The sequence below is a fragment of the Myripristis murdjan genome, chromosome 16, assembly GCF_902150065.1.
Source record: "Myripristis murdjan chromosome 16, fMyrMur1.1, whole genome shotgun sequence".
Lineage (NCBI taxonomy): Eukaryota > Metazoa > Chordata > Actinopteri > Holocentriformes > Holocentridae > Myripristis > Myripristis murdjan.
The window spans coordinates 2,816,235-2,841,966 of record NC_043995.1 but is presented as its reverse complement, the minus strand read 5'-3'; the positions used below and the strand labels follow the sequence as shown (position 1 = coordinate 2,841,966).

Genomic DNA, 25,732 nt, shown 5'->3' with positions numbered 1-25,732 from the left:
ACCTATTGGCAAAGGCAAGCTGCAGGAGGAAGTGGCTGCAGCATTGTGCCTGTTCCCTGTACATGATGATAATTGCCGCCCCAAAGCTATGTTTCTACCGCATAATCCATATGCCATAGTTATGTGAATGTAATATTTTTGAACTAAAATTGACACAGGTTACAACAATAATATCAGCGGACAAATTAATTTGTTTTGCAATGCAATATGAAAGAGCAGGAGCAGTTTGTGAGTGCATAGAAGGAGACTGTCTCTTTATCTTTTTCCCCCTTTTGTTTTTTGCACTTATTTGCAATGACCTTTGTACAATAAATATACATATTTGCATCAATAAACTATGCTTTAGATATTCTCCTTATTTTGATCCAGCGTGCCAGATGCTCTCATATTCTTTGCAATGAATTATAAAATGTGTTGTTTCTACCCACTTGTGGAAACAGGCGTGCTCTCCGCTTCTCCTAAGATATCTACAGCACTAGCCATTAGCCTTAAGGTACTCCATTTCCACCACATTACGAGAGTGATTTCCAATGTAGATAAACTGTTGATAGGCCAAGATCTCAATGGTAATTACATCATGTTTTATAGTACATAATCCCTGAGAAAATGATGAGAAGCTGGATGAAAGTGAGCATCAATCAAATGTAACAAACCCAATTATTGTCAGCCCTCCCTCCTCTTTCTCGCTGCTCACAGCCATCACAGATCTCCCCATGACTCAATCCTGATACGGCAATTATAGCCGCGTAGAGTCTTAACTAATAACAGCAATCCAATCACTTCACAGCACGCATGGAAGGAAAGAAGGCCCAAGATAAATAATGACAACCCGCAATTTAGTTGATATTGTTATTTTTACGCTCGGCTTCTTAATAACAGGATCAGAAATAGCTTTAATTTCTCTTCATTCTACAAGTTTCCCGCTCTTGTCAGGAGGGTTCACATGAGGCACATACATGCCTGCACACACACACACACACACACACACACACACACACACACACACACACACACACTAACAGCAACAGTCAAGTAACAAGAGGCGAGTTGAGAAACAGCAGCATGAATAAATTCTCTTTACAATAATGCACAATTAATTGAAGTTAATATTATCAGGACTGTCTGGGTAAAGGTCAGAGAGGAAACAACGATTTCAAATTCACTTTGTTGTTCCTCTCAGATTTTCTTTTGAATTCCTCGGTTTGGTACCTCTGGCAGAAGAGACAATATCACAGTAGGAATGATGAATTGGTAGATAGGAGGGAGAGCCGTAAACCATGAAATCTTATTGGACAATCAATCAGTCAATTTGCCCTGTCCGCGCCTGTTCCCACCAAATTAGAGTCCTCCACAGTGGTGAAGTCAACTGGCAATTTGGGAGTGCAGTGCTTTGGGCTACTCTACTTGAATTGAGTCAGAGAACAGCATCCTGAGAAAGTGCTCGAAAAGAAGAAGGCCAGCCTAGGCGAGCCACTAAAGGATTTTTCAAGAGGAAAAGCTTAAAATAATGACATCTTTTCAGGGAGTCAGGGCTGAGCGCTGCTCTAGCCTTCTATAATTGGACCAAGCACCACTGCAATTTGATTTGACTACAACTTAAAGCTGCACGAGGCAATGTTGCACACTGGTGCAACCAAATGATGGCAAATGTTAACTGAGTTTTCTTCGAGACACAGAACTCATATATGTGCTGTGCTGTTTTATCCCAAAGGGACAAGAAAGGCAAAAGATCTGATTCTGGAGAATCAGTTCTCTCTGGATATGTGTTGCTCACTATTTAGGAGACACGTTGCCTCTCACTCTTAAGTAGGGCTGGGACAATGTACTTCTCTCCCCATGCAATACTATCACGATACTTGGGTGCCGATTCGATATTGCAATTCTCAATATTGTGATTCTACAAGTATTGTCATTCAGTATTACGATTTATTGTGATTTGTGTTTATCAATCACCCTCCTCTCCTATGTCCTGAAAATTACTCAGAAACTCCAACTTATTCTTAATATACCTTGAAAACCAGACATCCTCTGAAGGCTGTGATTAATCCTAGGTCACAATAAATCATATTATACACTGATGTCAAGTTTCAAAAAAATGGTGTCATTACAATGTCATAGCTACTATGGGGGCTGTCATCATCACACATGAATCAAATGTGGCTCATTGAATGGAAGAAGCATCTGAGTTGACATGTCAAATTGTCAACTCAAATAAAAATATTGATTTTTTTTTTTCTACACCTACTGTTAAGGATCAATTTTTTCACTTCAGTGTGAAAAGAGTTCCCACCAGTGGCCATTAGGGTTCACATTTGGACCCATAGTGGTAGTGGCACTGGTACCTGGAATTTGGTACCGGTATCACGTGCCGGTTCCTTTTTCAGTCCTTTTCTCACACCCTAATAACACCAAATGCAATTTCAGCTGTAGAAAAAACAAATACAATCTTCTCCATTTCAACATTATTATTTATTTAGGACTTTTTGCTGTAGCACAGCACACAAAATAAAACCCCTCCCTACCTCCTTCTCCCTTCCCAAACCAATCCCTACAGCCTCCAGCCTGTCACAGTCATATCTCGTCACCAAATAGCTGCAGAGCGGTAGCCAGGAAGCTGTGATAACCCTCTTCGGCCCTCTCTGTCACCAAACTCTCCATAAAAGGGAGTTTGGCCCAAGGGGGGGGCATGGAGAGGGTGGAGATCCGTGAACACACCGCCACCGGCTGTGTGATATTCACAGCAGCTGGCATTGTGTGTTGTGTTTGTCTTCATTCACATCCTGAGCAGAGTCGAATGAGGAAGAGTGTGACAGAGACATACACCCCACTCTCTGGTGTGTGTGTTGTAGTGTCTTCTTCACCAGAGAGGAGAGAATCTCTCTAGAAACACCTCAAGCAAAGGTTTGGACTGTGTGAGTCGGCTTGGAGGCAGTGGGCACCGTAGAGTAACATAATGCTCTCTTTCTCTCTAATGTATACTCACATCGCACCCTCAAGGTACTAAAATTTAGCACTAATTGATCTAATTTGAATAGGTACTTGGTAGTTTGGTACCCAACCCTAGTGACCATAGTAACACCAGTAAACAGAGTCAGTCTATGGCATCTCATTAGTGCAAATGGCACATTCTTATTTGTTGCTGCCCCATTTATTTGTGATTTAGACTGATATGACTACTGTATCGCACCTTTAAATCCTGCTCTAAATAATGTTCTTAAAAGAGAAAAGCATACCAGTATGGTGGAGACGACAAGCGATCGGTTGGATAAGGAATCAGACACATTAGTTGTCTTCCCCCTCTGGTTGTCCGTCATGTTCAGGCCACTAGGAGGGTCCCAGGTTCCAATCTAGAAAACAAAATCAGATCTCCCTTAATCCCTAAAATGGTTGCAAGCCAGGCCAACATGAGATATGATGTCCACAAAGGGATTTTTTGAGAAATGTGATACTATGTCACTTCCCCACTAGCTGGTATGTAGGGCAGTAGTGTTGCTATCTTCCACTGGTGTGGGTATTGGATACTGGCTGGATGCTCCAAATGCTCTCTGTTAGCCTCCTGCCACTGAGGTAAACTTCCCCCAGCTGACATTATTACAAATAACTGGGTGAACTATCCCTTTAATTAAGAGTAATAGCCATGCAAATCTACAAAGACACACAGACTACAGCAGATGCACACACTAATACACAATGGTCAGTGTTAGGTTAGTCATTAGTCAAAACAACAAAAAATTAATTATGCATTACTCATTCCAAAAGTAATGTTATTCATTTGTTTGAACTGGGAGACGTAACTCATCACCCCACTCTTTCTTCTACTGGAAATAATCAAGAAGTCAAACAATACTCAAACCCATGGACTTATCAACCTTTCCTGGATAAAGTAAAGGAAGTGGGAATATTTTTCACATGTGCCTCAAAATACTGTCAACTGGGAATAGCAGTGGGATTTTTTGATAAATTAAGTTGAGATAGAAATTTGCCACATTGCTTGTTTCTTAACTAAAATGTTATCACCCAATACTTGTAGACACAAAGGCAGACACACACACACACACACACACACTTCACTGCCTCTTCATCCTGACTACATCCAGAGAATAATGTGCAGCCCCCTTAGGACACAGTTGACAGCCATGTGAACCCTGAACACTGTCATGGGGTGCTTGCTTATCCTGAGAGTCCCGCAGGAAATGGTGTTAGAGATGATCTAGTATCTAGATCCCTCCCCTCTCCACACACACAGACGCACACCCCGCCCCAAGTCTTGCACAGAATCCATGTGGGGTAGAAAGGGTATTGGAGGTTGTGGGGGAGGGAGGGGGGGCCTGGAGCAAAACAGTGAGGGAGAATTTAAAGGAGAAGGGGAAAATGAGAGCGAGGCAAGGAAGAAGAGGATGATGGCGGGGGTATTGGATCGTGCCTCTAGGCATCTCCTGTCCTCTCTGAGCTCTCCCTCAAGCCTACTTACCCACACCGCCGCCCCCCACCCCCTACCCCCCGCCCTGAGCATCACTACCAGGGACCACAAACACTCAAACCCGCACCAGCCACGGCCTCCTCGGGGCTCCTCTGATGCCCGGCACAAGGGCCCAAGATAGGCTTTGTAATTGCAAATCAACTCTTTAATTCAGCCTTCATGAGTCTGGAGGGCTTCTGAAGGGGTTTTATTAATAGAGTAAATTATTCATGGAGGTGCAAGCGCACACAGCACACAGACTGGAGGTCAGGAGCTGCTGAGAGGCGAGCACCGGTGAGGACGCTGGGGTGCTTGTGTGTTTGCAGTTGCATGTAAGAATGTTATTCTTATTCGGTGATGTTAACCAGAATTTTTTTCAAAGTTTCCATTGCCTCAGATAAGCTCATGAATTTTAAGTAACTGCTGAACACAATTCATATGAGTGTACACCATGACATATGAACCATCTTCCAGAACCATAACTGACAATAACATGCATCTCCTATCCACACTGTGATTATATTTACACCTGGCATAAAAATGTGTCTCCAGTATCCACATTAAAAATGCGTTTCTCTTTCCTTTGCCAAAAATATAGGTATTTACGTAAAACTGGCAGCAAACTTCTTGTCTCATTCAGTTGGTCACTATCTGAGCTGCCTGATGCCTCTCTGATCTGCATGTGTTTTCTGGGTGGATAGATCCAGTTTAATTCCATTTATGTAGCTCCTTTCGAGCCCTTGTAGTTGTGTCACAAATCTTCCACCAAGCAGGTCTGGCACCATCACCGTGGTCCACTGGAGAACTGGATATGTGCCAGTAATGTCTAAATATATAACAACAAGGCTAGAAAGAGAGAGATTCCTGAAAAAAAAAGATTGCTGTAGTTTGTGTAGATCCATTCAGGAACATTAGTACAAGTGAATAGTCTGACGGAGTCATTTCTATGTTCCCCAGTTCTACATATGTGCCCTTCCAGGGTCCTGTGTTCACCACCACTATACAGCACATAATGGGAATATGAAAAAATGTTGAAAAAATGACCCTGGGAACAGATACCAGAGGTGGGACCAAGTCATTGTTTTGCAAGTCACAAGTAAGTCTCAAGTCTTTGCCCTCAAGTCCCAAGTCAAGTCCCAAGTCAAGTCCCAAGTCAAGACAGGCAAGTCCCGAGTCAAGTCCCAAGTCAAGACTGACAAGTCTCAAGTCAAGTCCCAAGTCCTACAGTTTGAGTTTCAAGTCCTTTCGAGTCCTTTTAACAACAGAGTAATAAACATATCATGTATGCTTTTAAAATCTGTATTTATTTATAAAAACATGTTTTTTTTTTGCTCCATTCTTATTTTGTTACTGTCTTCTAATTTAACAAAACACACTACCTGGGAAAACCTTTTTGATCCTGCAGTCATAAAATCAAATTGTAAAGCAGAATCACCGTCTGGTAATGTAATGTAATTAATGGAAATAAAGTAATGTAAGTAATGCAAATTACTTATCAAACAGACCTAACAATTCAACTACCAATGAATGAGCAGTAGTATGCCTGTGATAACATAGATTGAAAAATAAGACGAAGTGATACCTCTTCTCTGAATAGACAAGCTAAGCCAGTGTGCTGCTGTTAGCCAGTGAAAATACAGCGGAGGGGCAACTCTTCGCTTTGTTTCACAATCTATGTCAGTGCGCTGCTGTAGACTGGAAAGTTTCTCTGCCTTTTGGCTTGTGCGGTGCTGGTGCATTTGCTATTAAATTCCGTGTTAAATTAAATCCTGTGTGTGCCGACAGCACACACGAACACAAACACACAGACGCACACATATACACAGAGGGAGATAGAGCGTTCCTTACTAACATACTTTTTAATCTTTGTGTTTTGGAGAAAGTAGGGAGTCTTTCCAAGTCAAAAGGCTGAAGTCCAAGTGAAGTCACGAGTCCTTGATGTTAAAGTCCAAGTCGAGTTGCAAGTCTCTTTACATTTTGTCAAGTCGAGTCTAAAGTCATCAAATTTATGACTCGAGTCTGACTCGAGTCCAAGTCATGTGACTCGAGTCCACACCTCTGACAGATACGTCTCCAGTCTGAGATAGATTTGTTTAGTAAAGATAGAAATGTTTAGCTACCGTTGCTGTGGGGCTCATAAACTAAAAAGATGTATCTATAACCACTGCTGGAGATGGATTGGATGATCGGATCCTTCAGTGCATCTTGGTCACATTTAAACCTGCACTGTAAGTATTTATCTCATCACACCAGGACACATGTTGATGCCAGGTGAAAAGGCTCCCCAAAAAGGGGGTCACACACACAAACACACAACCTTTTCCAATCCCTCCTCCTTGAGACTAATGACATCCAGGTCAAAGTCTGTCCTCAAGCCATTGGTCCTGTTGAAAGTGATCCTCCCTGTCAGGCCATCCCAGTGGGCCTGAGAAAAGGGAGAGAGAGGGAGAGAGAGGGAGAGAGAGAGAGAGAGAGAGAGAGAGAGAGAGAGAGAGAGAGAGAGAGAGAAAGGTCAGTCGTGTCAGTTTAAGCAAACATAAAGTCTCTTTTCTTCCCTCTATCACATCCCATTCCCTATAGCTTCCTCTGGTATGATGGTACCTACCATAGACTCTGGGGTTGCATTTGTGACAGTGGGAAGGTAATTACCCAATCTTTACAGATATGGAGGGGCGTGATAGGATACAATCTGGCATGAAAGTGGCTCAGAGCGGTGAAGGCTCTTTTTTTTTCCTCAAGCACAGCGAATCATCAAACTGTTACTGTGACTGGAAGCTGGCGAGTTCAAGGCCTATCTTTAGTTAGGTGAGTGGGAGTCACAGGTCTGGAAGTTACTCACTCAACACAGTCGACAGTGTTAGAAAGCATTTGTCATAGTATTTTGGCTCCATGACTGAATACCTCTCCATTGATACCAGAGTGTTCACTGATATCTTCATTTATTCATAAAAATGAGGAATGGGGAAAAGTCAGCGTGCAATGTCATATTACCATGAAAGAATGCCTTAAGGAGCCGCTAACTCACCTAAAACTATTTCGTTAGTAAGGGTTTCAGAGGAGAATTTTAGTGCCTGGTGATGGTCCAAACACTGTTTCACAGGCTTTTCTACCAAGAATACAATTTTGCAGAAAGCACTGAATACTTTTGGGCATTATAATGGTCAGCATTAAATATATTAAATATGGGCTATCAGCAGCATTAGTGCCAACATAAGTGTATTGTTATTAGTCCTCAAAAATATATCTAGTCAGAGACTGATCTCTGGGTTGTTGTACTGATTTTTTGATGAATACCAAACCTAATACTTGAGACCATAGAAAAGTAAAAGGGGTTACATAAGGGCTACATAAACAAGTACAGGCATGCCTGCTGTGCAACCTCAACCGGTTTTTATCTACTGATGAATAGATGATAAAAGTTTTCTTGTTCAAAAAGGACTGTGAAGCCAGTGCCCAAAATTACTAGAAGTACATACAAATCCATTAGTATTACCAGGAGACCTCTGTGTTTACCGAAAACATTTCTGCTTAATTTTTCATTTGTCTATTAAAGACAAAGCAAATTTGCACAAATTAAAATCACAAGCATAAACAAGCAGCAGTTACCACAAATGGACCGATGTCTTCGAGCTAGTCCTGTGCAAATAGGATATATCAGTGCCATTTTACTGCAGGCACAGAGTGACCTTGAGGGTGGTGGGGGGCTGGGGGAGACTGAATGTGGAGGGGTGTTGAACTTGAATCGAAAAGGTCAGCAGTTCAATCCCTGTGCTGGCAATTTCTATCCTTTCCAGTGCTTCTGAGCAAAGCGCCTAACACCAACTGTTCAATAAACACCAACTCGATGGCCTTGTGATTCGAGTGCTGACAGGGTGATGGAGGGTGAGATGGGGGCTTCTAAGGAGGCTTTGCTCAAACCCCAGACTCTAAAACAGAGATATTGAATGTGACGTCGTCTAAAAAAGGGGTGTAGCTGTACATCAGCCTGCCAAGTGCTTCTTAAAGGGATAGTTCACCCATTTTGAAAAAGTTGATATTATTTCACGTCTCCCTTAGCTGTTATGTAGGACAGTAGTGATGCTACCTTCCTCTCATCGGTTGGCTGCTACAAAATGCTAACTGTTAGCCTCCCGCCATTAAGGTGGACTTCCCCCCAGCTAGCATTCTTAAAAATAAACGACTTAATCCATTCAAAGAAGGTTTAGCGTCACTTTTCAAAAGTCACTTTCTGAAAATAAAATGCACATACAATTTTCCAAGTATACATAGATGTGAAGTGCACATTATTTTTAAGAATGATAGCTGGGGGAAGTCCACCTCAGTGGCAGGAGGCTAACAGTTAGCATTTGGAGCATCCAGCCAGTATCCAGCACTCAGTAACAATGACAGCAAGATAGCACCACTACTGTCCTACACAACAGCTAGAGGGGAATGCAGTCAGGCCAGGTTATGTGTGGTTCCTGTCAACAACTTGTATGTAGTGCTCTCCTTTTATGCTCTTTTACAATTTTTTTGAAGGTAGGTATTAATTTTCGTGGTCAGGCCAGGTGTTCATGGTGTACATGTGTGTTATGTGCTACTTGTATCAGTAACCATCTGTGTCAGTAACTCTTGCTGGGCCAAGACAAATTTCTCTATGAATACTAATAAAGTCAACTTACTGCCTAACTAATATCATTTTTTAATATATATATCACAAGGGGTGAACCTTTGAAGTGAGGAGAAATACTCCAGGGGATTCAACAGCATCCAGATTGTGATTAGAGAATGTATAACAATGACTACTGTATTTATAAATTTCACTCTGACCACTATTTTCGCCCTCATGTGCAGCAATGACACTTTAATACTAAACCAACAAGTAAAATCTTTCTATATGGATGCCTGAGACAAAATGTCATCAAATGGGTGTCTGTGTGAGGTTGCATGACATCAAAATGTTTGATAATCTCTGCTATAGATGACAGAGAACATAGATTGGCTATATATGTCAGTTATGCAATGGCATATGTTTTACTTGCTGAATCTGTATTACAAGTATTTTTATTTATTTATTTATTTATTTATTTTTTGCCAGTGGTAAAACATGCTAAGAGTGTTATGATGTGAAAATAATTACATCTCTTACAACAATCAGACAACATTTTCATCTGAGCTGGGTCATGCTGTGCAGTATACAGAGATAGAGTGGAAGGAAGTGTTAAAAAAAAAGATAGTGTCATGTATGCCTGTGCAGAGCGTCACTCTGGATTAGTGCAGGCATCAGCGATGACTTGTGTTCGGCACAGTAGCCATCAAGCTAAACAGCGTTGTCCTTTAGAGACCCTGGCTTTCCCGCCTCTATAGGCTTAGACAGCTTGGAGTCTCAGGACTAAAGAGCCCAGAAACAGCAGAGCGAGAAAGAAGAAGGAAGAAGGGACGAGATTATTTGCATGGCAAGAAATTGTGATATAAATATTGTCCAAATGTATGCGGATTAGGATTAGCTGCCCCAGTTTCTTGAATATAGCACAATGTGGTGCAATCAGGAAAATTGTGTGGCCTCTTTCCATATCTATATGAATGATTAATACTGAAATGCATAGGCCAAGTTCAAGCTGGTTTCCCTCCTGGGAGAGTGTGCATGTAGCATACCTATGAACTGAAAACATGATTTCCATATGAATAAATGCACAGATAAATCATTGCTATTTCTTCACATTCTGCTTGTCCTTGACTGCCTCGGCATTGCTTTATTTATATTCACTGTCCATCTGTTTTCCTGTGAGTATGTGTTTCTGTGTGAGGCTGTGCGTGCGTTAAAGGAGAAAGCCGGAGTTAGAATCAGGAATGGGTGGAAAGCGTCTACCTCTTTGATGAGGGCCATGAAGCGGTTCCCAAAGCGCCACGGTTTGTGTCGGTTGCACTGTAATGAGCTGACAGTGATCTGCTGAGACTGCTGCACAGCCACGGCCACCACGTGCACGGCATCGTACATCAGCGCTGCGTCCGTCTGTGGGCCAAAAGAGACACAAAACAGACCATCATTAACATGGAGTGCTGTGCATCACAAATCACCACAGCCCGCTGACACATATCTGCACAGAATCACTGAAATATCAATATGATGATGAGTGAATCAAGCTCTTGCATCCAAATCATGCAGGACATGGACAATCCAGTGGTGAAAAAAAAAAAAATGAACAATACAAATACCATGAGGGTGGAGCTGTATTATATTTCATTTTTCATCATTTCAGTGTTTAAATTATATGCATTGATAAAACTGTGTTGCAATGCAGCAGCAAAAGACATTCTGAATAAAAAAAAATACATAAGCAAGAGAAACAGCAAAAATGACATTTGCAGGGTTAAATAAACAGATACTACTGACAATTTCAGCACATTTTACTTGTAAAACCAGGAAGCATTATTAGGACTATTTCTGGATTCACTTCCAGCTTTTAAAATATGGATTAATAAATATGCTATAAATAAACATAACCAAATATATGCTATGTGTGTGTAAACATATGGCACATACATTCAGAAATATCAGTGTATACAGTATGAAATTGTGGATATATTACAACTGCAGAAAAATCCATGTCTGTATGCAAGAGGTGCAATTTACAGTAATTTATGGTGTGTGTTCAGACAGAGAGCTGGTTGAGCACAGTTTTGAGGATTGATGTAGACATCAGAGGGATTGGGCTAGACGAAGATGGCACTGAAACAGGGGAGGAGGGAGTGGAAGTGAAAGCGACAGCCATTTTTCTCCATGTCAGCTATAATATGGTGTCTGAAACACTGTCCTAATTTTTTCTACGGTGACGAGGGACAGCTCACAGCAAATTAGACAAACAAAACAAAAAACAAAAAAAGCAACAACAAAAAAAAAAAAAAACGCTAATGCTTGATGTATCCAAACACCTTTTTATAAGTCTAACCATGTGCCGCAAAAGCACTGCCTCCACCCCACCACACCACCACCACCACCCCGTCTCTCTCTCTCTCTCTTTCCCTCTTCCTCTAATAAATCTTTGGCAATAAACAGTCAACCAAGACAGAGGAGTATCGCTGAAGCTATCAGAGAGGTGCCACTCATCCACGAAAGAAACCTCTAATTCCACAGCACTTGAAAAAAAAAAAAGAAAAGGAAAAAAATCTAATTAGTGTTTGTCTCGCTTGATTGAAAAGCAATCACAACAGCTCTCCACATTTGTTGTATGGAAATCATGCCCTAGGGTGCATCGGAAAGCGCTGTCCTACAGGATAAATCATTCCCAAACCTGTCATTTTCCCCCATTTGAGCCCTGATTGGGTGCCTGAAGGTTGCGGCTTAAGACGACAATTGGACCAGTAATGGGGTTGTGAAGACACTCCAATGGCAATGCTGTGTTCGAACGCATCTATGTGTGTGTGTGTACGTGCGTGGAAGATACCCAGAGATGAGTGTGTTTCAAAATCAATCACAGTCAATAAGCTTGCCTTGAAGGAATGCAGGAGTAGCTACAGTACGTAGGAGTGTGAGATATTCATAATCTGTGTTAGAAAAGGTGTTGATGAAAAGGAAGGGAGTGTGAATTTATTGCATCGTGGGTGTCATCTGGAGGCTGTTAAGTGTTTGTGTAGGGGCTAGCTGGATGCATAATACCATTTTGCAGATACACAGGGTTGATACTGGCCTTGTATTTGAAAGCAGATGTAGTTCAGTCAGCATGGTCTACCTCTTACATAATGGTTAGGATCTAGTTTGATTGATTTTTTAAAAAAATTTTTGTGGATTTTATTCAATAATGATTGGTTAAAATTATTCAAATGGCGGATGATGATTAGGGGCCACATCACAGAGACTTCCTCATTTGAAAATCCTTCATTAACTGTCTGATAACCATTTTAATTAGGGCTGGAACCTGATTTAGGAAAATTACAGATGAGCAGATCTTAAGTCAGTGTTTCTATCCTAACATAGGACTCTTGTATTACACCTTACCTTATCAAAATCTTAAAAAAAAGAAAGAAAAAAAGAGAAAAAACTCTCCTTTACAGGTAAGCGTTAAGGGACAATCCCAGTGATTTTGAATGTTTGGCCGATTTACTACAAATGACCTACATTTTATCATCTCCCCTCTCAGAGATTTGGTACCAAGCCCCAGTAACAACAGAGCCCGACCTTAAAACAAGGGCAGCTGACCTGAGATTGAAGATCATAAATAAGCTTGAATAAGCTTGCCAAGGCTAAGAGACAACCACCTGAAGATCTACTAAGGGATGTGAATGTGGCACTGCTGAAACTCCCTACTGTGACCGTCACTGAGACCAACAGGTTGATACATGCAACAGCAGCAGAGCAGTACCCTCCACAGAAGAGAGGGAGAGAATGGAGAGAAGTTAGCCAGTTATCCGAAGTATGGAAAGGGACAGTGGTGAATACATGACTGCATAAGAAATAGAACAAGCTGTCCGTATCTGAGGCGTTGGAGACTGCCAAACAAAGGCTCACAGCTCCGGCTACCCGCCTGAAAAGGTACACTATAGATGTAGAAGCCAGGAGAATAAACAGGATGTTCTCCACTGAACCAACCAAAGTCTACTCTCAGTGGCACAGTAGTAAGATGAGACTCTAGAGGCGAACTAAAAGCCAATGGCACCAGTTAGTCTAGCTAGTTATCAAGTGCAGCATATACCAAGGAGATGCCTTGCCCCCCCTGCTGTTCTGTATAGGCCTAAAGCCCCTGAGCCAGATCATCATGAAGAGTGGCTTTAGATAGCGGTTCCGAAGTGGAGCACCCATCAGCCACCTCCTCTACATGGATGATATCAAGCTGTATGCCAGGAGTGAGAGACCCACATCACCAGGCTCTACAGCAACGGCATCGGAATGTCATTTGGACTGGATAAGTATGGCAGAATGGTATCGAAGAGGGGTAAGATGGTCACAACTAAAGGCTTTGAACTACCAGAAGGCAACATAGCAGACGTGAAAGACAGCTACAAAAACCATTTGCCTGCGGTATAGGCCACAAGGAGGTCAGTCACAACCAAATGCCTCCATAGAGTAAGACAGGTCCTGTGGCTTAATGGACAGAACAAGATCCGAGCTATCAACAACTACGCCCTGCCAGTGATCAGATACCCTGCTGGTATATTATCCTGGCCAAAGGAGGAGATAGAGGCCACTGATAATAAGACAAGGAAGCGCCTAACAATGCATGGAGGGTTTCAGCCCAAGTCCAGCACTTTGAGGCTGTACACTAAGTGGAAGGAGGGAGGCCGAGGACAGGTGAGCATCAAAGCCACCATCCAGGATGAAACAACAAAGATCCAGGAAGACATCAGGAAGATGGCCCCCAGTAATGACCTGCTAATCAAATACGTTTGTGCATTTGGGTGGAGGCAGATGACAGTAATCATAGACCTAGACGTCCAAAAAAAGATATGTCCACTGGAATGGACAGGGAACTGGTTAAGGGTTAAGATAGGAAGTTTCTGTAATATGGCCCCAGGTTTCATAATACATGTCAATGGGCTTTTTTCTTGCCCTGGGTTTCAAGGGAGACCTTTAGTGTGCCATGGTATTCTATCCAAAAATATCAGCCTTCAAAGACCCAACTGAATACAAGTACACACACACACACACACACACACACACACATGCATACATACACACACTCACACATACACACAGTAATTCTACTCAGTCACTTCTCTGACAGTTTCACCCAAGGGCATAGGTTTCATTTCAACTTGTGGAGGACATACTCTGGATCAAACCCTGGGCAGCAAATCACACTGACATACTACGGGCATGGCGGTGGACAAAATACAAGTCCATTTCCCTCACCTCATGAAACAAGTGATAAACTTTACATGAGTGAATGAGGAATGAAAATTATTGGTCAGTGTGAATTTCATTAAGACACTGCTTCATTGAATCCTTATCTCACAGCAGTCTAATTTGTCACTGAATTTGCTTGCTCTTGTAACCAAAACCAATCACAAAATTTGCTCAAGTAAAACTCAGGTGTGCTTCTAAAACTCATTATTCTCTTAGCCCCTGAAAATCTGATTTTCCATAACCCCTAAGTAGTTTCAGAGTTATAAAATACATTTATTTTCCATATTGTGGGACAGTGTCACATCCATATTGTGATTATTATCCGCTGGTTGCAGCTCTTCATTGAAGCTACATCACACTTTTACTGAGTGAAATATTCAAAGCCAAGATGGCATTGTTTTATGGTCACCGCATCACATCAAACAGAGAGTATCTACATGTCTTGTGCATAATTTTAGACACATTTCCCTGGAACTCAGCAGGGCATATTTGGGATCTTTGGAAACCTTGGGATCTCCACCACAATTTAAAATAAAGTTCTGTGGTGTTGAACAAAGCATTATGAATTTGTTATGGAAAAGCCATTTATGGGACCAGAGATGCCCTCGGCCTTCCCCTGGATCTACACTTGTGATTTCACCTGACCAAAACAGGAAAGCCCAACAGTGTAAAAACTAACCAGCTGTGATCAAGTTTGTTGCCCACCGTGCTAACAGCAGGGATAATAAACACCAAATAAAAATACAGTGATAGACATAAGTAGAAAAAAATCCCACTTCAATATGACAATTATTGAAAAATAAAGCACCAGCCTTGACAAACCCATCATCTGAAGCCTTGTGTATGTGGCTGGCTGAGGGTGAGATGTAGTGTGATTGCCAGCTGCATGGCAGTAAGAGATGTCTTTACCTTGGTGCTGAGGGCAGAAGCTGCAGCTCTGTGATGTTCACACTGCCATTCAGACTCTGTTAAAACCACACAGACCCAGAGGGACCTCATAATAGCAATGTGACACCTTGTCAGTCAATCACAGCACTGATCCACCAACAGGAGATGTCAGAGGGATTTGTCGGGGACTGGGTAGCAGACGTGAATACTACCCCGCTGTATTCTCTCTCAAATGCTTTGCATAGTCGTAACCAGGGGCGTCCTGGACCCAAAAAATGGGTGCAGGACGCTAATTTACTAATTTAGCTATCTAATTATTTCTGGGAGGGTGAGATTTATATTCACATGCAGAAAAAGCTGAGAAAACATGAACCATTAGACTTGGCAGGTACGACTAATGTGTAAAACTGGCAAATTCATGTTTATCAACTGCAGTTAACCACCAGCTAGCAAGAAAATTAAATATCTAGCTCATTTGTGTGCTAACTCATAATACAACGCACTAACTCACTGAACACTACATCAACTAGGGGTGTGCAGAAGCACCACTATATATACTCCTGATCAAAATTGTATTGTAAAATTGTATTTGTTTTTTGGACAAAATAATTCAAATTCAGATCCAGGGAAAAGTGGGTGTGGCTCAAACCATGAGTGATTTTTATTCTTTAATTGTTGGATTTAACAAAAAAAAAAAAAAAAAAAATTGACTTAAACTGACTGAAATCCCTGCATATTAAAGCTATAAAGTTTTAGGACACCCACTCTGCATTCTGCAAATAAAAGAAATCTAGCTGTGAAAAAATGTACCGGAAATGACTTCTGTCTCTCTTGGTGACCAACATCTGAGTGAACTCCAGGCAGAAGTCCAGTCCCAGCATGCTTTTGGGCATTTACTGAGTCCAGTTCATTGGTGTTTGGCTCATGCTGGTTTTACATTATGTGGGTACCATGACTGTTATTAGCTATTCTTTTGGCGTAGCTCCATCTGCAAGGCAGGCTTTTTTTTTTCATGAGACTGGGGTTAATGCTGTTTGGAAGTAAAAGACTGGATGCTGAAGACAGCCAAAGCAGTCATCTCTCACAAGTAAATCTTAATTGTGAAGCTATTACATGAGTTATCTGAAGTTGGATGTATGGAAAATGAAAACCATAATTTAAATTATGCACTGGAGCCACATGTTCAGAGAAAATAACTTCATTGTGCTGCCAGGCAATTGAATTGTCCAATACAATTTTACATTTTGTGCAAAAATGAGTTTAAAAAATGTGAGGGGCATTTTGGAGCAGGCAAGACACCACTGGCTGTAAAGCATGACTGTGTGTGTTTTCTGGCTCATGAATCATGTGACAGGATCCTGGTAAAGATATGCCAAATGGAGAATTTCAGTCAATACGGTGTCAAAGTTAGAAAAGTATTCCTTGAATTAAATATGTTTTTAATTAGAATAACCACCCAAAATTTATGCAGCTCTACGCTGGAGTGAGTGAACATGAGGAGGAGAGTGAGCAGGACTGCTGGAGGAGTTCTGGCAGCAGAGGTTTGCATGCCTCTCTCTTTCTCCCCGGTGCAAGCCTCACAAGTACCCGTCAGGCAGACTTGCAAATGATTTAGCAACACCGGCACTTCACTCTATAAACATCTCATTAAAATCAATTATGTCACTCCTGAATGAAATTAAAGCTAAACGCTTTAAAAGCTCCTTTTCCCTTGTGTCAGCCAATATGAGCATTACCCCTGACGCTGTCTATTTTTCCACCTCATTGTCACCTCCTCTCTCTCTCTCTCTCTCTCTCTCTCTCTCTCTCTCTCTCCCTCTATCCCCCGTCTCACAGACAGAGAGAGGGAGATTTATTAAATCTCCTAAGCTCAGATTGATTTCAACACTTTTATGAATTGTTAAAATGCCCAGGCCTGACGTCTTGGCTGCAAAGGTCCCCCTCACCACCTCACCCCCCCACCAACCAGCTCATCAAGATTGCCATGGAAACAAAGTGGCAAGAAATAGCTTTTCTCCAGGCTGGGGAGATCATGTCAGTTTCCTGACTGTGGTTTTCGGTGGTGGACTTTTCGGGTCCATCCTGCAAAGAACAGCGCTCGTGGCATGGCATCGGCGTGATTTTGAAAATACTGGCATCATTCCCTCCACGATTCATCAACATCTGATCTGGTGTCAGAGATATTGCAGGTGAAGGATGGACAAACAAGCAAATGGAGTTTAATGCTTAGTCCCAACCCTCAATTTCATCATAGGTGACCATGATGGATTTACCTATAAATTCTTCTCAGAGAGTGGGACACAAGGCTAATGGGGTGGGTTTTCAGCATCCAGCCTAGTAATAACACAAAAAAAGGGAAAGGGGGATTGGCCTGCTGGCATTTTTATGGCTGATTCCTGGACGGAGGCTGCAGTCAGAGCTCTGCCGGTCACGCACAAATCCACGGTCACGGTGCTCCGGCTCCTTTGATTGAAACATAAACACCTTGAGAGAAGAAGGGGGCACTGGGGAGCAGCCGAAGGTGAAGGGGGGTGGGGCTTTAAACCAGACTTACCAGACCGCCCAAAGCACCCCAGCACTCAACCATCCGCTAACACCAGCAAGAAGCAAAGCACTCACTCGCTGCAGTGCTCTCACAAGTCCAGGAAGCCTAGTCTCTGCTCACCACTAACTGAGGCGATTAAAAATTGAACATGTTTTGTACTCTTTTGTGTCACTCAGAGGCCTCAGTCATGACTAGGTCACTCACTGCCATCAGCTATTCTTACTATTCTCAGCACTGTGTTGTACATACAAGCTATGCTGATACATCATAAATTATTTTATCCAGACAGTCCAGTGTTTTACAATCCTCTTGTGTCAGTATAGGGACAGACAAGCAGCTAAAAATGAGTCAATTACTGGCTCCAAATATATCTGTTTCCTGATTTAGTGAATAATGAGCAGTACAGACTGTTTGTCTTGGTCATTATAACCTTTGCTGACCATCTAGTCAGCAATCGTCACAATCACTGTTCCAGACAGAAGTACAGCAGATAATCTTTAACTTATTCAGACTCTCACATGGTTGATTAAATTCGTCCGCTGACAGGCAACTGTGCCTGGCATCATAGAGTTGCACTGGAAAATTGGCTGTGTGCAAATAAATGTACAACCAGACCAGACAATGAGCTCTGTTGGTGTAGGTTCATTTAGCAATGTAATGAGTAAAAGTGAATTGTCTGTAGATTTGTTTTCCAATTTAGGCTGCTGTGACGCCATAAGCTGTCTCTAGTCCAATGGTCCCCACGCCGATCCTCAAGATCCCCCTGTCCTGCAGGTTTTGTTTCAGCCCTACTGTTTCACACCTGATCCACTTAAGGGCTGCATGCTGATTGGTTGAAACAGATCTACCTGAGCAGAGCATACATGAAGGTATATGGGTCAGGTGTACAAGAGTAGAGCTGGAACCAAAACCTGCAGGACAGGGGGGCCTTGAGGACTGGGTTGGGGAACACTGCTCTAGACTCTTTCCTGAAACACTGAGTTGGAGTGTGAAGCTCAGTTTTCCTGTTTAGCTTCTTTTGGCTTTTGGCTTTGTTCAATAGCTAGGAGGCCAGTAGGCTAATTTAAGAAATGCTGGCATGTTAATTTGAAGGCTCACAACTAGCCATTCTTTCTACCTTAGCTAGTGGGCAAATCAACATTTAAAATGAAGTTTACAATAAGCAGTGGTAGTTAGCTGTCAGATACTATGGTTAGCTAGCAGGCTGATATTATCCATTTGAAACCTGAGGAAATTCACTTGATTTTTTCCAAAAATATGGAGAAAAAGGTGATTTGCAATGACCTGAAAATGAGCATTTTGTAAATTGCAAGAAACCTATATTTATAATCATTAAAATTCTACATTTAAATGTCAGTTCAGTTGATCAATGTCCCAATTACTGTATTAAAATGCTTGGGAGAGGCCTGAGCCTTAATTCCTTAATTTAACTTTCTACATAACTCTGCATAACTTGTGTCATGAAGCCTGAGCAGTTATGACAGTGTGCTATGCACTCCAGTCACCAATGATACTTCATAACATTTAAGGCCCGCACCACGCTGTGAGTGCTGCTGACTGGGCACACCAGCCTTGTAGTGCACACTCACACAATATTATGACAGAAGTTATTTGCCACGTCCATGTCAGTTAATTGTGATTGTCATGATGGAAACACACATAAATCATCACTATCATAGTTACAGTCGCAATCACAATTCTTCTCATTCTTCCCAGGTAAAGGGCTGGATAAAAGAACTATGAAAAAAACAAACAGTTACACAAGGTTACGCTGCACTTACAACAAAATGATATTCTCTGCTTGTTAAAACCTCTTTGAACAAGACATGCTTCAAGATATCCAAACACTTGTAACAGTTGCTGCGTTAGTTCATGTTTTTGTTTTTTTTTTTTTGTTTGTTTTTTTCAGTTCACTTTTATTAGCCGTTCCTAAGTAGATAAAAACTGTCAGGTTGTGCAGTAGGCCTGTTTGTGCATTATGTACAAATCCTTGAGGTCAGCTCTGACTGCATGTTAAGAGCAGTGTGTGCCCACAAACAGGTGACCTAATCGTTTTGAAAGCTGATAGTTGTGGACTGAAACCACTGATGGCCATTTTTCTGCCAAAAACCTAGCAGGTATTAAGCCTTTCCACCAGAATTTTATTCCTGTCAGGGTGGAAGAGGATTTGAAGGAGCGATAGATTCAAAATAGATTTAGAAATAGATCTAGGTAGGTTAGCAGCTACTTGAGGCAAGGTTAGTCAGGTTTCACTGAACAGACTGTTGAGTAAAGCAGGCCCACATTATACTAGGATCTACCATACACAGGGCCACTACAATTCCCCAGTCGCTGCCAATAACTTGTACCAATTATTTATATTGTTTTTATATATTGTTTATATCTTGTTTTCATAGTTTACAGAAAACACATATTTTTACATATATTTCTTATATTTTATATATTTTAGTTATACATTTGCCACCTTAAATAGTCCTTTAGTTTATTTATTTATTTACTAATTTCTATCTTAGTTAGTTTGAGCTTTATCTTATCTTGGCAATTATGTGTGGATACACCGTCAAGGGGACTGCTACTCATTTCGTTGTACCTTGTGCAAGGACAAGAAAGGACTCTTGAATCTTGAATCTCCATCCTATCACTGCCTGGACGATATTTGATTTTTACTCAGAGGCCAGAGTGATATATGGGTCTGCCCCTGTTTTGTAAGGTGAAGTATCTAAACTGATAGAGCCACAGTGGCTCTGTGGTGTGACTGACATGCGTTGCTAAGGCTTACAGGCTATTTGCGGTAAGAGGATAATAGCGCTAGCCTGGACTGTGCAGACCATTTAATCGTGTCTCACGTTGCCCACATGTATTGATTAGAGGAAAAGTCAAGTGATGACAAAAAAGTCCCATACAAGCAGAGCCAGAGGGCCTGCCTTCAAGGGAAAATTTAACCATTTATTTATTGTTATTTCAGGGCAGTAGTGGTGCTATCTTCCTCTCATTGTTACAGAGTGCTCGATCCTGGCTGGATGCTCCACTGAGATGGACTTCCTCCTGGCTACCATTCTCAAAAATAACCACCATAATCCACTCAGAGAAGGGTTAACATCACATTACTCTCTTTCTGAACTCAAATTACTGCTTTTTTTTTTTTTTTCCTGTTTTTCCTGTTCTTCTGCACTTCCTGTATCACTCCGTACCAGAGCAGCATGGACAGAGGTAGATTGCATGAGTTTGCTATTGTTCGTTTCCTTGATTGAACACATGTACAAATGTTGGTGGACAAAAATAACAATTTGCTCTGAGTACTAAAAGATAGCTAGAAAGTAATGTTGTAGCTTAGCTGGGGGGAAGTCCACCTCAATGGCAGGAGGCTAACAGTTAGCATTTGGAGCATCCAGCCAGTATCCAGCACTCAGTAACAATGAGAGGAAGATAGCACCACTACTGTCCTACACAACAGCTGGGGGGAAGTAAAATAATATCACATTTTTCAAAATGGTGAAGTAGTCCTTTAACCTAAGCAAGCGTGCTGGTGGTGACAGGGCTGTTGAATTAATGAGTGAAATATACAGTCACACACATGTACACTGCCAGGCAAGCACCAAAACGTGTGTGTGTGCAGACAGACACTCAAGAGAAAACATCAAACAAAAGCAGCGGACCTGTGGAAGACTCCAGACACACACTCACATACACATTTATGAGACTGGGTTGTGATTTTAACCTTAATAATCAAGATATGTATTTCCAATAGTGCACTCGTAACAGAAGAGTATTTCCTCAGACGCTGACATGAAGAGTCAAAGACGAGAATAAATGGAGCGGTGGTAGGACTGGAGTTGTGTGAAATTTCACAGCGGAGGTGTGAAAATTCATAGTTATGTTTTCAGTTTCACAATAATAAACATCTGACTTCCTTTAACCCTACTATTATGTTTGGGGTCAATTTGGCCCCATTCAGTGTTTAACATCTCTAAATAAATGAGTAACAGCATTTTTTTTTTTTTTTTTTTGCTTCATATTTAATGACTCTTCCTAATGTAATGGGCACTATCGGGTAAACATGAAATTCACATGATGATATGTTTTCAATGTCCTGTACACACTTTGTAATGCATCAGTTATAAAAAACAAAAATCTGCACTTAGAAATAATATAAAGCCATTAAAACACCAAAAATTAATATTTCTTTCCAATTTTAGGTCAATCAGTGATATATTATGGTGATTTGCATATTTTTCCATAGTTGCATAATAGGAATACTGGATGTATAAGTGGGGGTGTGGGAGTTATGTTTTATTTAAGGGCTATTTAGGTCATCAACAAAGAAACATAAAGTACCTGACACATAAACGTTGGTAACAACTTTAATTATAATAATTTTGTTGAGGTTTAAACTGCTGGGGTCAAATTGACCCCAAACATAAAAGATGTTCGTAAATTTGAACATAACAAGAGGGTTCATTAATTTGAAACTCCTAAATGAGATAAACAAATGAGCGCAAATAAACACAAAGTTTGACAGTGTCCAGCTTAGGGTTAGGCATATGTGCTAATATTGGCCTTTAATGAAATGCGTCAGTCAGTGTTGGCCATAAGATGGTGATTATGACGAGGAGGAGGATTATGATGAGAAAGTGTCAAGTTGGAAAAAAGAGGTCTGGAAAATCTGAAACTTGCCTCACCCTACCTTGAAGTCATAATCTAAGTTATTCTTGTTTTTATTGGTTTTTTGACATCTTTGGTAATAAGCACTCATTTCTTTGGTGTTTTGCACTGCTTTCCCTGATAATCATTTGTCAGCGGTGTTGCCAGTATTTTGGTGCCACTGGCACTGAACATTGCTCCCAAACAAGGCAACGTCTGTGTTCACCCCGGTCTTGGCTTGGGGATGCCACTTTCGTTTTTAGCAGTTTGCCACCATCCTCAGAGCAATTCATCTGTTTCAGTTTCTTTCTTTTTTTTTTTTTTTTTTTTTTTTTTTTTTGTTCATGAAGTTTTGGTTTCTGAAGGTGCTGCATAGTTTCTAGCCTGGCATAGCCATACTCTGACTGTCTCAACTCAGGCCCTGCAGCCTTCCAAGGCTGCATTTGAAGGCCGGACGTGTCACAGTGGCGCGACTAGGCTGTCCCATTTGAAAATATTTCAATGGCTCCTTCAAACGCGGCCGAGAAATGCAGCCTTCTTTTGGCTGGTGTATCCTTCGCAGCTGAGGCTATCCCAGAATTCACGGGCAGCAGGTAAACAAGACAACTTCTAAGTTCTTGACAATTTCCTCTGCTATTTTGTCATTAAGCTCACTTCTAATATTTTTTGAGGTGACAAATCAGCTGTGTAGATTTTGGATATTGGCAGTTTTATGACAATTGGTGGTGAATTAAAACTTTGATCCTACATTTTCAGAGTTTAGAAGCTCCATAAACTGGGCTGACATCAGGCTGCAGCCTGCAGAGGAGCTAGCCAGGCAGCCCGGCCACAGAGCTGCGGTGAGCCGGCTGGAGCTCCGCCAAGAGACAAGAGGCTTTTATTTCCCAGCAGCTCGTCTGTGCAGCCCCAACAGGTTGGAAAGGTGAGGGTTATGTTTAGGATTTATATCTGGTGGGGATCGCTGCTGCTTCTGAGTCAGATTTAATTTGACGTGTTTGTCACTACAGTCGACCTAATGACTGACTGTCCAGACCAGAACCAGCACACACCTGAGTTGGTGTGTCTGTTTCTGTGTGTGTGTGTGTGTGTGTGTGTGAGAGAGAGAGAGAGAGAGAGAGAAAGAGAGAGGGAGAGAGCGATAGAGAGAGAAGGTGTAATGTAGTAATAACGTTCATATCAGCAGTCCTAGAGAGAGAGAGAGAGAGGGAGAGAGAGAGAGAGAGAGAGAGAGAGAGAGAGAGAGAGATGCGTTTGTGATTTTGTTCCAAATATTCTAAACCTGCCCAGCAGTGTAAAATCTGTCAGGTCTGCATGTGTGTTTGTGTCTGTTCTGCATGTTGCTGATCTGAGTGCAGCAGCGGCAGGAGAACCGGCTGCAGCCTCCATGTGCAGCGAGCAGGCAGAGCAGCAGCTGAAGGCTTTCTCTCACAGCAACATGGATGTTGCCGCCTCCTCTGCAAGGCCTGAAGCTGCTCTCAGATCAGCTTTGGGCAAGCAGTCTGAGGAGAGGCACATCTTGTTTCATTTGGGCATGGTTATTAATATTGTGCTTACTTTAAATTACTTACTTACTTACTGACTGACTTACTTTAGATCAGCATTTATCTCCATCTATATTCATGTATTATTGCTATTATGAATGATGCATTTTTCAATGCTTATTTCATCTGTGAACTTTAATGAGTGACTACATGAACCGGCAGATAATAAGAAAGGTAAGTGTAGGCCAGCGGAAATCAATTTATTCAAATAATTCTCCATCGTCTGACTCAAACTGTCTTCATATTATTTTATAATTTACAGTGATGTTTACGAGCATTTCCAGCATAAAAAAGAAGAAGGATAGCCGGGTGTATGCAGTTCCTTAAAGCCATAAATGAAAAATATCTTATATTCATGAATTCTCACCTTTTTTTTTTTTTTATAATAAACTCAATATTTATAGTGTCAGCCAACAGTTGCTATGGCTAAATGAAAATATTTGTTTAGATAATAAACCTGTATTCTTGCCTCTACTTTTAGATAATCCTATTTATCTAGATTAATGTATTTATTTATCAAGTACAAATGAATGGGAGATCTGACAGTATAAAAAAATGGGATGCTGAGTTCTGCTTATTCTATGACATCATAACTTCATATTGTTAGGGCTTTAACTTTATTTCCTGCAGGTGGAGTATTTCATTTGAACAGCTGCTGAACTGATTTGGTTTTGTATTACATATAGTACTTCATATGTATGTTCATGTATGTATGTATATATGTATTATGTCTGTTGTAAATTGTACAGCTCTGATTATGTTGGTCGAAATAAAAGAAGAAAATGTACAAGTCTCGAATTTAATGTTATAAATATCAGACAAAAGTCCAGGGCTAAACAAACAGCAGCAACTGTGATGTATCAGTAATATATCATAAAGCATCCTGCTAGATCTTGAGCGTGGTTCTTGTCGTTTTTTGTAAGGAAAATCTAAGTCACTTTGACGGTAATCTTAAGCCATTGTTGTTTTGTTTTTGAATTTGGAGCACTGTTGCTAATCACAGACGTCATCAACAAAAACCAAGCCCATAGGTCCTAAAAGCACACTGCCTGGTCCAGCTGGTTTGTGGCTTCCTAGGATACCTCAGCTGGAGCATGGCCACACTTACAGCTTACTGTGCAGAGCAGCAAATGTAAACCTGTAGTATGACTTTATGTACAGAGTCTTAGTGTGTGGGGAAACACTGAATACCAGGGCTGGGAAATTCAGCGTATTTCATTTTCATGATTTTGGCTTTATTTTCTGACGATTACAAAAACAAGATAATCAAGATGAGACAATTATTGTTCTGTATTCCATTTTGCAATGCTGCTCTTGTTTGGTCCTGTGTTGTAAATCCAGGGCGCCCCTTTCCTTTGAAGTGGTGCACTTTCAACCCTCACTAAAAATCCAAACTCACTCTTGGCCAGGCTGTGGCATGATTATATTTAAAGTTCCCACTGTTAAAACAGGTTTAATATTAAGGAGCTCAATAAATGCATGGTGTTTCTAAAGTAAATGAGTTATTGTAATTGTGTTAAATAATCATGATCTCATAATTGTGATTATGATTTTTGCCATAATCAAGAAGCCCCACTGAATACTATAAATATTTTTTACACTTAACACAAGATATTAAAATGATCAGTTAAAGGTTACATATATCATTTTAATGTTAATAAATCGTTACAGCATTCATTTTAAAACATTAAAAAATATATATAATGAATGACGCTGCATTGTGTTGCGAGTGACCGAGATTTGGGGGGAAATCTGCTGTATTGCTTTACAGCACAAAACAAGAAGAGGCCGCTGCTGTTCAGGTGCAAACACAGCAAAAGCTTTCCTAGTTTGTGGCG

General features: G+C 41.2%; 1 protein-coding gene across 1 annotated transcript in view; it reads right to left on the bottom strand.

The window, feature by feature from the left end:
- Positions 1-25,732, bottom strand: part of LOC115373660 (glutamate receptor, ionotropic, kainate 2) — a 233,538-nt gene that overhangs the window by 78,646 nt on the left and 129,160 nt on the right. The window contains exons 8-10 of the mRNA XM_030072153.1: positions 10,308-10,451; positions 6,777-6,884; positions 3,234-3,347 (exon numbers count right to left, since the gene is read on the bottom strand). Coding sequence (XP_029928013.1) covers positions 3,234-3,347; positions 6,777-6,884; positions 10,308-10,451 — 366 coding nt within the window. The remainder of the gene's footprint in view (positions 1-3,233; positions 3,348-6,776; positions 6,885-10,307; positions 10,452-25,732) is intronic.